Raw genomic sequence first — 15,961 nt, forward strand, 5'->3', positions numbered from 1 at the left:
TTTTTTCCTGAGGTTAAGAATTCAAGTGTCATGCCAGATATTCAAGCATCAGTTTATAAAGATCTTTCTGTGTGGTGTTATCAGAAGGAACTATTCTAATATCGTCAAAGACAAATGCGCCCACAGATCCAGAACTATACTACTTATATGTAATTTTTACATAGAGATAAAGTATCATTAAACACTTTGTGGAAGAGGAATTGAAATTCTAAAATTCATTCCCGTCTGAATTAACCACCTACCTTGAGGCCTGTAGGTGATTAGTGCTCTCAGCACTTGTTGATATTAAAATACTTGGAAGGACAGTCATAGGACTTCTTGCACTTCCAGCTCCCAAAGGCTGGAATGTTTAAAATGGGTATGAATGTAGTGTATTTGATTTTTAAATAATCGAAAGTGTGTCTTTATGCTTTTATCATTAGTTTGCTCTTTGAAGTAAAAAGAAATTTGGGATTTCTGATTAACTTCCTCAGCTAATGGAACACTTACTGCATAAAATAAGATTTGACATAAAATGGTCAGAAATAATCTTTATTTGGTTAGCAAATGGGGCTTGCCATTTTGAAACTTTCATTATGACTTGAAGTTCACTTTCTCTGAGTTAGTCTAATTTTTAACTGAGCAGTCTGTACCATCATGACATAGTTTTTCCTCATTATCAAAAATGCTACAGAAATACTAATCTGGAAGAGCAAGCTTTCAAGGGTAGATTTAAGTGTGTCTGTTGTAGAAAGAAATAGTCTTATAAGTAAATCATTATATTGTGTAGCTGTACAAAGAGTTTTCTCCAGGATTTTAAGGTTTTATTTTTAGTTTCATTAGCATACTCCTTAAAATGTTTAAAATACTCGAGTGGGTTGAATTTTCAAAATGGAGCATTACCTTTTTTGATAGAAAAACAATTTAAAGTGAGACACAACAACTTTTATTTTACTTCATTTATTAGCTTCTAATTAAATAAAAACCAGCAACAGAAATTAAAATCTAAATCACAAAAGTAGTTATCCAGTGTATTTCAAGTGCATTTTTCAAATATATAATTCAGATATTCAAGCGTTATTATATAAGCTGAATTCAAATTTCTTTGAATATATTTAAATAACATTTCAAGTATATTTATGGAATGTTAGAAATAGAACAAGCATTATATTTGAAACAAAATGTAAACTTTTTAAAGTTCAGACACTTTCAAAGACAGATAAAAGTACCAGGAGGAAATCTACCTTTAAATGGTATCTTTGTTAGTGGAAAATGTCTGGCAGTCTCCAAAACGGCAATTTAACTTCTGTTCACCAAATCACAAAACACCAACATCCACACTTTCAAAGACAAAGTGAGATCACAATATTTGTTACAAAGCAAAATATACATTACACTTTCCTTCAGATGGCATATCCAAATCGTGTTTACTCACAGACAGATGCACCTAAATCACCAGGATTGCTATAATCCTTTGAAAGTTAGGCAGAGTGTTCGCTGTGGTCTTGCATTACAGCCAGGTTGTTTTCCCGGTATTACTGTGTACTTTGCAAGGGAAATCCTTTGTAAAGAAGTCTTCTAATACTTGTGGGTTTGGGTTTTTCTCCATCCGCTTTCCCTACTTCTTTTTCTCCCCTTGGAGGGGTGGGTGAGATGATGCCTACACGTTGTATTGTTACTCCTTTTTAAGGAAGAAATTGTTTGCACTGACAAGTGGGATATTAGGAATCCAACAGGAAGTTTACACTGAATCAGATCTTTGAGAAGAGTAATCACATTTCGGCTCTCGATTAAACTGTCCTCTAAAGTTTTTCCAAACTTTTCGGGTTGGTCAGGATCTCTCTTGCCAGTCGCCACGTTTGTTTGGCAGCGTTTTCCAGAGCCGAATGAGGTTTGCCTTGAAACAGATCTAAGTTCGGTAGGAAGTAGTGAGGACACCGCCGGCACTGCAGGCAGGAGATAAGTTGCAGCAAAATCCCGTTAAGCCGATCACCCAGGCAAGACTCGTCCCAGTCTGACTCCCGGGGATGCTTTTCACACTCGTAGGAAACCAAAGTCTTCATGTGGTAATTGTTCAGGGGCTGGCCTGGCAGTTCAAGGTGACGATCCCGTAAGGTTTTGAGGATGGAGAGGCATTTCTTTCTGCAGCCCCCCATCTGCAGTCTGTTCTCTGCTTCCGCGAACTGCAGCACCCAGGCGTCGCTCTCGGCCGAGCTCTGTTTGCCGGCCAGGGAGTGGCACTCCTTGGACAAGAGATTGAACCCTTCCGCTTTGACCTCCGCCACCCGGTTGGGTCCCGGCCAGGGGATGTGGGGAAGTGGCCAGTGGGCAGCACTCCTCGGCCAGATCCCGGTGCATTTAAAAGCCGGGGTGATCTGCACCACGTACCTATCTCGGATTCTCAGTTTCACTTCGCTGGTGTCTGCCACCATCTTTACCACATCCCTGTAGCTACATTTGTCTACCGCTTGAGCCACCAGCGTCTGAAACCTGGACCGGATTTTGCGCGCCGAGAGGTAGCCGGAGGCGGTAATGAATTCCACCCAGAGGGACATGCTCCTCTTGCGCCCGTCGCTCAACTTCAGCACCGCGCAGCCCGGCAGCGAGCCGTCGTCCACAAAGTTGAACACCCCCATTTGGTTAAGGTAAAGCACCACTTCAAATTCGGTGGGGGAGATGACCTCGAGGCCCTCGTAGCGGTTGTCCATCTCGTTGAGAGAGCTGATGAACCGGGGCTCCTGCACTTCCACTTCTTTAAGCACGTCGGAAACTACTTTGCAGACTTCCCGGATAGTTTTTGCAATGGCAGCTTTCCTGGCTTGGCATTTCTCATTGTAGTATTTATTCAGATGGTATACCAGCTTGGCCTGGGCCGCGATCATGTTGGGGCAGAGATCCGGATTGTACACCGGAGTCTCGCAGTAAGCTGTGGGATCCAATGCGGCTGCTAGCGCTGGAGCCAACTTCGGTGGAGAAACGGGCCGCTGCGCTCAGAAATGTACCCAAACGCTCTCCGATGTGTTGCTGCGGTGGGTTCCTAGCCGCTGCTTTCCCCTTCCTTTTATCTTTGAGCCCAGACGGTCTTAAAGTGAAAGATTGTTCTCCCCCCTCTCTCGGTCTTTCTTCCTCTTTTAAAGAATCCTTGTGTGAGAGAAACGCATGGAGAGATCACCTTCTCAGTAATGAAAACAAAAGTTGCGCTGAGACCCAGCAAAGCTCTTCCAGTAGTCAAAATAATCAACCCTTTCCGTATTTATTTACGCTTTCCCGTAATCATTGTGTATGCTGGACTGTTAATCAGATGGAGGAAAAGTGTGCTGAGTGTGTCGGGGGTGAGTGTGAGTGTGTATATGTCAGAAGAAGCTGCTGTTGGTTTGTCTAAGAGCCCAGATGCACTCGTGTGGAAATTATAAAGGCAGGGCCAGGCAGGCTGGCGGCCAATCGCCACTGGGCTCGTCAGGACAGCCTCCTTCAGCTCCAACCCGGCTAATTAATCCCCCCTCATGGATATAGGCACACAAACTAAAGGTAGGAGGCTGCTGCCGGCAGAAAACCACGCAGGCCACCTAGACAGTTTTGGAAATCAAGAGGAATCTCTCAGCTTTGGTATTAATTGAAGCATATTGACGTTTTGAAAAGACTTGGCAAAGTGGTTCTCTTCCGTGTTGAAAACCCTGCCTGTCTTTTTGCAGGGGAAATGCAAATACAGGTGTATTAATGGCCATCCATCAATTAGTGAACTAGATGGGGTCTTCTAAAACAAAAGTCAGTAACTTGCATTTAGGGTAAGATAATTAACGTCTGGTAATCCTTGAGGTCTTTTTAAATGCAGGTTGAGAGTTTGCTCTTTCATGTATATGTAAGTTGGCTTTAGATGGACTGATGCCTGTGTCATTTGGGGGATGTTCCTATATGTTAGAATGGGGTTTTGGGTTGGGTTTTTTGTGCGTGTGCGTTTGGTGTTGTTTTTTTTTTGTTTTGTTTTGTTTTGTTTTGTTTTTTAACACTATGCAGCGTTTTATCTCTGGTTTTTTCCCCTCATTTGCAGTTGTTGAAAGGAATATGAAAATTATTGCTTTGTTAGGTGTTGTCTACCCCAGTTTAAGTTAGGATGTTTAAAAAATGTTTAGTGTTACTCCCCCTCTCCCCAACTGCAGCCCTCTTTGTACTTTGGTAGACTTGCCCAACATAATCAGGACAGTAAGCTTTGTATGCACTGATGGGAATATTTTAAAAATAACTTATCTCTATGATTGAGAGATTACTGTAATGTGAGTTCATAGCTATGTTTTAATATGTGAAATCAAAGCAGAATCATGGAGATGAGACCTACTGGCAGATAACTGTTCTGAAAATGTTCACGTTTAGGGTTTCTGGCTTGCTTATTGATGTATAATTATACCTCCTCGCTTAAGTGTCCTTAGTGGTGACCTGACAGTAGACTTCTAATTGTTATAGGATTTCATGTGATTTGGTTGAGGGAAAATGGGTAAGATTTTAAGAGAAAATTAATTTGCAGTCATCCAGAGCTTTTAAATTTAAAATATCATTTGGAATACTTTGAAAGAAATCAGCATTTCTGCATTTTGGAAACTTGAAACAGGAGGGGGAGAATGGATTTATATAGAATATGCTTTTTGTTTTTGTTTTGTTTTGTTTTGTTTTCTGGTGGTACCAGTTGTGTCCTTAATGTACAGGAAAGGAAATAAATACCACTTAGGGATTATGTAGTGGTTTTAAAACCTAAGCAGATTTTTTAATGTCTACCTTTAATTTAGATGCCATCTCTTTAACAATATTTCCAGCAAAATCCTATAACTCCTGGTAACAGGTCTGTAGGCTCTTTCCTTCAGATCCGCTTTCAACAAGATCTTGTTCCAGGCTCCTACTTTTTACTCCAGCATTTGCTTGCTTATTTATTTATTTATTTGTTTGTTTGTTTATTTGTTTTTGCACAGGTATGAGCGTCACAAAGCCATCTATTATTTCCTTTTCTCCTTATCCAAGAGTAATAGATTCCGATCTAGCTTAAAATAGTACATGAGAGTTGGGGCTCATGGCATCCATCTACTGTTTTCCCCAGGAACCTTCTATTCCCTTAGGAGCAGGGATTGGGAACAACCCGAAGAACCCCTCCCCACTTCGCAGGCTTTGCGGGTGAATGCACTGCTACCTTTTGGCAGTTGGAAGAAGAAGAGGAGGCAAATCAGAACCGGAGAACCCTCGGCCCAGAAGGCGGAGAAGTGCCTTGGCCTCAGGGGGAAAGCCGCGTCAGGCTCTCGCCCAGCGCAGGTTCCCTCTCTCGCTGGTCCGCACTCCCGAGCCATCCTTCTTTTCCTCTCTCTCTTCCATAGGGATTGTTTCCCTGTGTGCCCGTCCTTTTAAACCTTACTTGGTGTCCTCGGGTTCTCCACTGCTCCAGGCCACGGCCCCTGCCCGCGAACCTCTCGGCCCCGACCGCCCCCCTTGGGCCCCACGTGAGGTCGCAGCCAAGCCCCGCGCTTTCTCGTCGCCGGCCGCGGGCCCCTGTGCCCAGCGCAATCTCCCTGGGGTTCAGAACAGAATTGCTCGGCCAGGACCTCGTCCCTCGATTTCTTGGGCCACCTGCAAGTGTCCCCGGTTGCCGAGGACGTGCAGCCTGGGACGCGGAGGCCCCAGAGCCGTTTGGGGGGCACCGTGGTGCGGCGGTCCGGATGGGTCTCACGCGAAGGACGCGAGGGGCGCCGGGCCGGCTCGCTGGAGCCTGGCGCGCAGGTGGCGCATCTTCGGGGCTCACTGTGCGGCTTAATTGGGTTAAAGCGAAGCTAAACACCGAAGCACTTTGTGCAAACTAATTGGTGTAACCGGGGCCTTTTCACTAACGATTTGCACTTTGAAGAAGAAAAATGGATGGTGAGAAAAGGACTAAGAAACTCGTTAGTCGTAGAATGTTCCAGGGAAGTGAAGTCATTCTGTTTCAAGGACGCCGGACTGTGTTTTCTGGGCTGCTTCCTCCAGCACCCTTCACATTGGGAGCTGACAGTGATTTACATAACACAGGATTCACCCACCCGCTGCTATCACTGCAGGTGAACTGGGCGCCCTAGAATAATACTCCAGTGCAAGTTCTGCTTGTTGCTGCAACACAGTGATTTTCTATTACACTGAACACGTGAAATGAATTGCCTTCTGTAGCTGAAACCTTTCAGTGATCTTAGTAGACACCTCTCATTGTGGAAGGGAAAATTAAACTGTCCGAGGAGGATGTTTTTCTGTCCCTTAATTTTTTTTAATTGAAATGACCTATGTAGAGGAATTTAACATATATGGTATATTTTTATGTAATTCGGCCGCTTTTAATCTAGGCTTTGGAGATAGTTTTGTGGGAGTAACTTATTTTATAGTAATTTTTTGAAACACCTTTGGCCTATTGAACTGGTTATTTCAAATGAGGATGCACTACCTGGGGATAGCTTAAAATCAATTTATTTACTTATGTGAGAAGTTATAAAACAACTCTAATGATCCCAATCTTACTTATATATATATATTTTACTATATATAATCTTAGTACTAGAATAAAAGCTTCTGTGTGTCCCATGCTTTAGGAGATAAATGCTTAATTGTATTCGTCCTAGGCTGTGCAGGCATCTTTGACACGAGCTAATAATAGAATGATAATTGAAGAAAACTGACCTAATTGAAGGGGGAAAAAAAAAAGCCAAGAATCTCATGATTTAATGATAGTTTGAATGATATTTGGGATTTGACTTGAGTTTTTCATTTCATTTACTTAGGATACTAGGCAGCCTTGATTTAAAATGCACCGTTTATGAAAAGAATCCCAAAAAGTCACAAATACCATTATTGTACATGTTAGTAGCATTAATGAATATAAAACAATTAAATACTGTGATCCTTAACATTTCCAGACATTCAAAATAATAATGGCAAAATATTTTTTTCCTGAAGTATTGTTGCTTAAGTAACTTACCCGCATTCTGTAAACCTACATAATTTATATGGGATACACAAAGTAATGCATAAATAGTCACCTTATTAGGTTTAAAGGAAAACTATTATGTTGAGAAATGTAGGAATGCAAGGTTTCTGTGTTTTTTTTAAAAACTAATTTAAATTTGAATTACATGTTCATAAATTTAAGCCACTGTGACCTTTCATCTAGAAAAATGTATCTGTTAGGGAATATGCATATACATGTTAAATGCTCAAATAGATATTGTTTTGTGTTTTTCATGTTTGCTGGCTGCTCTTCTATTCACAAGTATTCATGAACTTAAAGTTTTATTTTTTTAATATGTGCTTATTACACTGGGGAGATAAAAAGAATATGAAGTTGAGTTTATTAAATTATTTATCCCTACTGCTGGAGTGGCTTTGAAGGCTCATTGTACGCATCTGATTTCTGCCTCCCCCCACTTCGTTTTTTAAATGCACCCAGGCTATTTCATCTGCTTCATTCTGCCAGACACAATATATTTCTTTTTTTACACTAGAGAAATTAAAGACAGATATTTGTGCAGGGTTTTCTTTATGTGTCACATTAAATAAAGTAAAATAGAGGGAGTTTCTCTGGTAATCTAATTTGATGGCATCTCTACCTTTTTTCCTGTTGTGACTCCTTGTATAAGAACACTTGAAAAAAAAATAGCTTGAGAGCTTCCAAAGTTTTAATGATTTCTTAAAACACTTATTTCTTATTTTAATATCAGGCTTATGACAAAGTAAAGCAGAGAATTGAGGTCACTGTTGACACAATTTAGACCCTGTTTTGTTGTTTCAGCCAGCGCATCCTGATGATTGCAGTTCTTTAAAAAATTATTTCCTTAATCCTTCACTTGAATGATCAGGGCTGTGGCCTTGGTTTTGCTCACCCCCTGTACCCATCGTATAGTCAGCATTTGTTGTGGGGACCACTTCTTTTCCCTACAATGTTCCTTAGTAAATTTGTTATTGGTGCTAATAAACGTTGGAAAGAAAGTCAATTTGAGATGAAAGATGGACACTGGAAGCGTACCTTACCAGAATTATGACCACTGCTGGATTTGCAGATTTGTAGTGATTCTGGATAATTCTGGATAAAAATGTTTCTTTTGGTAGAAGAAGAAATTGAAAGCCTGGGTTATTTAGGTAATCAGCTCACTTTCCCCACTTCATTTGAATGTATACATAGAGGTGTAGGATATTTTAAGTTGCTTGTGTAAATTGAAAAATCTGAGGGGAAGTTTATTAGCCAAAGATTTTCTTATTGCTCAAAACAGATTGTTATCTTTCTTCCAGAAATGTAAGGATATTGGGGTTAGTCATTTATTTATTGAGTATTATGGAGGAAGTGTTGGTTCCAATAGTCCAGTTCCTCATAGACCCTTCAGAAAGTCACTGTCCTCTTTATGATGTAGAAAATTCAAATTCACTTTATGAGATTTCAGCCTCTGTTTTTCATTCAGATAGTGTAGAAATATTCTGACGAGATAAATGGGCACAGGCAGTTCCTTTCTTTATGAATGTATGAAAACTAGGGACTCCTCAACCCATAATTCACGCGGATTTATAGACATTTGTGTATGTGACCACAGCCTTAGTACTCTTAGCGCATTAGAGTTTTATTGCTCTTAGAGAAAACAATGGAATCCGATGCGATTAGTGTCTTAATCTGTACATCTGTAGTGGGTCATCTTGGACTGCAGAGCTCTCATTACTGTCCCATACTGTATGTGATTAAGCCACAGGAAATATTCAACATGACCTTGAGACTAGAGTATGGTATGTAGATAATCAACATTCAGTGATTGCATGTCTAAAGTAACCTTTTCTACATCCAATTTACAGTTTTGGAGCTTACTTTTTAATGAACAAAGCAATTCCTCTACTAGGATTTATTTTTTTTAATGATCAGCAACTGGAGTAATAATCTAAAAGAATAATTATATCAAATGAAAACTATTACCTTGTATCATATATATTTTATGTAATAAAATAAAAGCTTTATAGAAAAGGAAGGAAATTCGTTTATAAATAGGAATTTCGTTTATAGTTTTGCATATATATATATATAGATATATATGATATAGAGATATAAACATCTGAGAATACACCACCTAAATAATGATTTCATTTTCACTTATGATTATTTTCACTATTCTAGTAATACACATTTTAGTGTACAAATGCATATCGTTTCTAAAAACCCTAATTTTCCATGACTTATCAAAATATCAAATCAAAGTCCTAGTAAGTAGTTAATACTTTTTAATCTACATGTTTATTCATTTTGTCTGCACATCTAGATCAAAAAGCATGAGAGTGCAGAGTTTGTAAGACTGTAGTCTTTCCAATAAAAAATTGTGAAACCACCAAATAGAAAGTATACCTTTATTTTATTTTTATGTGAAATCTGTTTTTATTATTTAAGTCAAGTTTATTGATGTGTATTTTATGTACAGTACCATTCTGTTCTCTGGTTTTTCCACATGAATGTGCCATCCTGTGAATTTTAGCAAATATCTAGAGTCAGATCATCTGGCACAGGCATAGAATATTTCCATTGCCACAAAAGTTTCCTCGTGCCCCTATTCTTCTTTTTAATTCATAAATTTTATGATTCGTTTATATGCATCTGGGTGGTTTACTTTTATGTCAAAAAATCCTTGGGTTGTAAATCTTTATTTATTCCTCTAGAATTTACTATTTTATCTCCCTTCTAATTTAAGGCCAGTTTTAATCTAGTAGCACTGAAGTGGAGGCAGAGTACAAAATGATATTTCAGATAGGCAAGCAATCGATTTGCACTTTTTTGTGTTCCGTAAAAGTTGTTTAAATATAATGTATGTCACCTTAACGCTAGGTAAAAGATTTATTTTTCAAACGAACTGCTACTATATGTTACACAAGCATGAGTGTGTACATTAGACTTAAGAATATAGTTTATATTTGAATGGCAAATGCGTAGTACACAGGGATTCCTCATATAAGTTAGCAACATTTGAGGCATATTGGTAATGTTACTAGCTCTCTGTCACTGGAGAAATGAATCTCCTTTCAGTATTTAAATTACATTGTACTTTACATTTTCAGTAAATTAATCCTCCCTTTGAGTGGTGGGGGACAAGGCCAAGGAGTTTGTTAGAACTAATATTAATTAACGTATGCACATTCTTGGAACATATGCTTCTAATCCTAATTTTATATAAATATACATTGTCATTTAAATTTCAATGGTTATAAATACTCCAAACAAAGAATTCTTAAATTGTAGGAAAGCAGACGTATTCGTTGACCAAGATGCTCTTTCAAGTATTTTGCCTTTTTTACAACTTGGAGTAGTCCAACTAGTCTTCTGTTATTTTCCCCAAGATATAAAATTATTTAAATGTTTTCTGTTTTATATTTTTATTTGGCAATTACAACAGAGATTTTAATGTTATGCATGCTTACAGGCCTATTAAGAAAGAAGTTATTGCTTTCTTAATAATCTTAAACCATTTTTAGAAAGTATACTCTTTTTATGGTTCGCAAAATAGCCTGTGCACGTACACACACACACACACACACACACACACAGAGTATTTCAGATAGGAAAAGATTGAATTGGCCTCTATACATTTATTTTAATCTGTTAAAGGGAAGCAACTACTAAATCCAAGATTCTTGTGGCCACCAGGACATAATATCACATCTGCAAGATTGGTCCATGATAACCTAGACAGTTTTCAGTAATATCTTCAGAGATGATGCTAAACAGAGTTTTTAAATAATAATAACTGGAAGTTCTGACAGTGTATATACAGATACACACACTGTGGCAATTAAAAGCTTATCATAAGCTTTTAATCGCAAAATTGAGAAATATAAAACTTCGCTAGCCATTTTCTCTAAACACAAATATACTGCTCAGTCACCCACACGCATAATACGTATGTGTTTCCATAAAAACACTTTCATAGATTTAAAAATTGTTTTCTGCTTTCCTGCAACAGATGATGGTTAAGTTTTTTGCAACCTGAACCTGTATTTGATAAGGAAATTGCGTAACTCCCTGGGTGGGGAGCCGGGGTGGGAGGTGCTGGGGGGGTGATTTTAGGGTTTCTTTTGGTTTGGGGGTTTTTGCTTTTTGTTGTGTTTTTTTTTTCTTTTACTAGCAAATTCAGTTCTTCATTTGTTTTGCTCTCCACGCTGCATTAGCACAGTTTTCCCCTGTGTGCATCTGCCAGTGTACAATTTAGCCACGGGCATCTGTAGACCTTGTGGTGATCAGTATTGCAGGCAAAAGCCATATGTGTTTAAATAAAAAAAAAATCTCTTTATTTCATTTGCTGTTTTAACTGGATGGATAACTTTTGTGCCTCAAGACAGAAGAAGAAAAAATACAGAAATAATTAATTGCCTCTATTCTTGAGGCAGTTCCATTTCCCCCTCCAATATGGAATGCTTGTCAGCTTTCCTGATAAATGACTGCATGTATTTGCATAGATTTTACATTAACACAAAAATTAGTTTTATTTGTGGAAAACTAGTTTACATAATAATATAAAACCTAGTGTTATTGATTATGTTTGCAAACATTGATGATTTTTTAAAGGGGTCATAGCACTCTTATGTTTCAAAGATCTGATCAACCTATTTTTTTAACTTATATTTTCTTTTGCTCTACATGGTTTTGCGCTAACAAGACAAACGTATGAAATTTTAAAGTCATAAGAATTCTTTTCTGGGTGTGTTCCTCACAACTGCTTCAGACCCGTAGTTAGTAACCCTCGTTCTGGTAAAAAGATTCTGATTTTAACTTCAGCCGAGGATTATTTTAAAGACTTAGTACCAATTACAGACACCTCAGACAGTTGGAGGATTGCATGTGTGGGAATGATTTCAGTTTTCATATTCATGTTATCAAAAGGATGGGCACTATCATGGGTGTGTGTGGTTGAGCTCGCTCCTGAGACACTGTGCATTGTTTGCTACCAAATTTAAACGACAACTGAGAACTATTCTCTCCGTCTTCGGTCTGTTTCTTTGGTCTGTTTCTTTGAGTATACTTACCCGTTGATCACCCTAATCCAACCTTGAAAAAACACAGTGTGCCCGAGCCATGTGGGTGCTGCAAACCATTCTCCCTCTCTAAGTGGCAGGCAGGAGATGTTTATTCATACTGTAGTCTGGCATCTTGTTGTCTAGAGGCAACCTGCTAATTATGTGCTATCATTGTATTATCCATGTTACGGAAAATTCAAATATGTTCACTGCTGTTAGTTACATCACAAAGCTTTTCATAAAATATACTTCCTCCTCCAGAAACCTGCTACACTTAATGGCCACCTAAAGCAAGAGTCTCTCTGCCACTTCTTGATTCTGGGACACCCTGGGTGCCAGCTGTCACAGCTCAGCTAATGATGACAAATGCCCCGCTCTATGCAGATTGCAGAGTTTGCAGGCTGCCGTGAAAGGCAACCAGATTACCTTTCCTCAGATAGTAACTTAACCTTTTAAACTCATGTCAGAATGAAATTATCAGCTGCGATAGTTCCAATAGCTGTATCTTTAAAAACAAAAATCAGAACAGGATCAAAACACAGACTCCCTTTTTAAAAATTTTTCCGAGTTGGGTATCATTTACATGGCTTGACCCTGGAAGGCCGGGATACTCCTAAATGAGGAACTCTAGGGAAAATATACTTTACAGCCGCACCAGAATGTGTATTTGAACTCTGCGTGTAACTCAGGTAGTGTGAATTATTGAGAGCATTATCCAAATTGTTTAGTCTAGAAAATAGGCTGGAATAGGTGGAATTTTGAGGGAAAAATGTATTCTTTCTTTCTCTTCATCGAGCAAAGAGTGGAAAAGCCTCTGTTCTCCTGCTGGGTGTACTGGCCCAGCCTGTTTGAGATAAATTTTTATATTATTTTTTTAAAACTGTGGATTATTCCAAAACGATTTAGAAAATAATTGTTGCTAATGATTGGTTTTCCTATTTTCAAACTTGAGCTTTTGTTTTAAGCTGCTTATTTCTTCTATAGAAATTTGTTATTACAGTTATTCAAAAGGGTAATGGTGTCTGTGTGGCTCAGTCCATTAAGTAAGTGTTAAGCATCATACTCTTGATTTCAGCTCAGATCATGATCTCAGGGTCCTGAGATCCAGCCCTGCCTTGGGCTCCTCACTGAGCATGGAGCCTGCTTCAGATTCTCTTTCTCCCTCTCCCTCTGGTACTCCACACCCCCCCAACAACAACAAAAATTAATAATAATAATGAACACTGTTAACCATGATGTCATGCAATGCAGGGGATAAATTGCCTATTAAATGAGATAATACAATTGCAACATTCTTTTAGATTTACAAAAAACTTTTATATGCATTATTTCACTTGATACTTAAAATAATTCAGTGAGTTGAGAGTAGATGGTGATAAGAAAGGGAGAACAAATCTTATGAGTATTTGATCACATTTAATCTTCACAACAAATAGTAGTCCCCATTTACCAATAGCGACTGAGGCTTAAACAGGTTAAGTGTGTTAGCAAGGGTAATTGCAGAACTAGGTTTGTCTGACTGCAGCTGCTCTCAGCACCACAATATCAAGACTGTATGTGGCAGAGATGTAGATGTCTGTGCGCGTGCGTGAAGGCATGCCTGTCTGTGCTGTCTGTGTCTAAGAGGTAATTTTTAGCAACTGCTGCTGGGATATAAGTAAGTGTTATTATGAAAAGAAACTACCAGGCTTACATTTCCATTAAGAATATGATTGTTTGATGAATTTTAAAGATTAAGTTCTTTATTAGGAGGCTTTTAATCAAGTAAATAGTGAGGCTGTTTGTATGTTATAAATCTTTATTTTATGAAAATAATGTATTGATCACATAGAGAGAAACTATTTAGAAAATACATGTGCTGTTTAATGAACATCAAATTGGACTATTTCACCTAAAGAAACATTTCATAATAAAACCTATGATTAATGGGATATACTTTTATAAAAATGACGAAGAGAAACAATTCAGCAATTAATTGAATAAAATATCCATTTACTTTTTTTATACATATGATTTTACTTGGTGATATCAGTGAGTTATACCAGCCATGGTATTGCACATCTTTCAGTTAAGACACATTAAAAATGCTCTTTCATCATGGATTTAAAAAAAAAAAAAAACAGTTGTTTCTAAGAAAGCTATTTGTTTGCCAGTTGTTTTTATTCCTTACTAAATTTTTATTTGATGCAGATACTACCATATAAGGAATTTTATCAATGATGTGTCTGTTCCTGTTGTGAACGCTCCATCTTTATATGTTTTAATTATAGAATTCTATTTATAATTACTAATTAGCACTAATGCTTAGTAAGTTGCAAGTATTTCACTGTATATAAAAATTATGTAGAATTTACAATGGCCATCTCATTAAAATATATTATGCAGTTAGTGCTAGGAGGAAGAACCTAATTCTACTCCATGCGTCAGATATTTTATACCAGGGCAAGAAGGAAACTTTAGAGGAGAACATAATGCAGCCCTCCTCATTAACTGCCTGAATCTTCCCTACAGCATTACTAAGGAATGGTCATCCAGCCTCTACTTTTACCTCCACTGATGACAACTTTATTATCTACTCAGCTAACTACTCGCATTTACAGACAGTTTTGATAGTTAGATGCTTCTTTTTCTTTTTTAAATTTTATTTATTTAAGTAATCTCTACACTCAATGTGGGGTTCAAACTCATGACCCCGAGATCAAGAGTCGCATGCTCTTTGACTGAGCCAGCCAGGCATCCCAAAAAACTCTTCTTAATACTGAACCAAACTCTTTTCTCCTTGAAACTTTCACCTTTTGTTGTCTTAGCCTTACTCATTTAACAGAAATAAGTCCTTTATATTCATCATTTAAGGTATCAAATTGAATATCCTCTGACCTTCAGCCATCACAACATATTTTAAGTCATTTCACCATTCAAGACCCATTCTCATACATCGTTTTCTTCAAGTGAGTTGTGTAAATTTATCACTCCCAGAGTAGATTGGGAAATGTAGAGTGGAGAGGCTTCTGTTAAGTGAAACACACTCATATTCGCTTTTGGGGGTTGTCTTCATAATCCCGTTGATAAATGCTGAGCTATATGCCAGCAAATACCATATTTGTTTAAACATATGTTTTGGAGTCCTAAGTACATGACTCTTTAATGTTTCCAACTCATTTTATCTTACCATTTTTAGCTGTTTCTCCTGTGGTTTGACTTATAAGTTATGCTGTTGTTTTGAATAAGAATAATAGGCATAAGGGTTCTTTCTTAAAAGTTGTTACAGGCTTTTTACAGAACAATCATTCATAGCAAAATGGAAATTAACTATAATGAATCTACTGTTTTTGCTCAGCTAAGTATACAAAGAGGCTAATCCACTTAAGATATATGGCTAGATTAGACTCACCCAATATTCCATAGCCTTTATGTAGTTTTTTGCCAAACACTTGAAATCCTAATACTAGTTTCTTATGGCGTTATCAAAATATGTAACTAATAAGCCCCATTTGGGATAAAGTGTACTTTATATATTTTGACCTATTTATCAGTTTTGCTTTGTCAGCCTTTTTTTTGTCTACAAAGAGCATCTACACATTTCCCATAAGTTTGAAGAATGCACAGAAAAAACAATAAGTTTTTAATGTAAATAAATACGTTCATAGAGTCTTATAATGTTATTGGAATAATTTTCATATTGATCCACTAATATTTGGGTGATAATTTTTGGTAACAATAGTTTCTAAATAACTGAATATGGACAGAGGCAAATGCTTTTTAAGAGTGATGTATTTAGAAGGAGGAGTCAAGATGGCGGAGAAGTAGCAAGCTGAGACTGCTTCAGCTAGCCGGAGATCAGCTAGATAGCTTATCTAAAGATTGCAAACACCTGAAAATCCATCGGCAGATCGAAGAGAAGAAGAACAGCAATTCTGGAAACAGAAAATCAACCACTTTCTGAAAGGTAGGACCG

At 37.8% G+C, this 15,961-nt stretch overlaps 2 protein-coding genes across 12 annotated transcripts in view; one reads left to right on the forward strand and one right to left on the reverse strand.

Moving 5' to 3' along the window:
• NBEA (neurobeachin) overlaps positions 1-15,961 on the forward strand; it is a 678,500-nt gene that overhangs the window by 484,423 nt on the left and 178,116 nt on the right. The window lies entirely within an intron of this gene.
• On the reverse strand, positions 924-3,471 carry MAB21L1 (mab-21 like 1). The gene has a single exon (XM_004770791.3). The coding sequence runs from the start codon at positions 2,859-2,861 to the stop codon at positions 1,782-1,784; it is 1,080 nt and encodes a 359-aa protein (XP_004770848.1). The 5' UTR covers positions 2,862-3,471; the 3' UTR covers positions 924-1,781.

The sequence above is a fragment of the Mustela putorius genome, unplaced genomic scaffold (genome assembly GCF_011764305.1).
Source record: "Mustela putorius furo isolate JIRA1106 unplaced genomic scaffold, ASM1176430v1.1 tig00003942_pilon_pilon_pilon, whole genome shotgun sequence".
Classification (NCBI taxonomy): domain Eukaryota; kingdom Metazoa; phylum Chordata; class Mammalia; order Carnivora; family Mustelidae; genus Mustela; species Mustela putorius.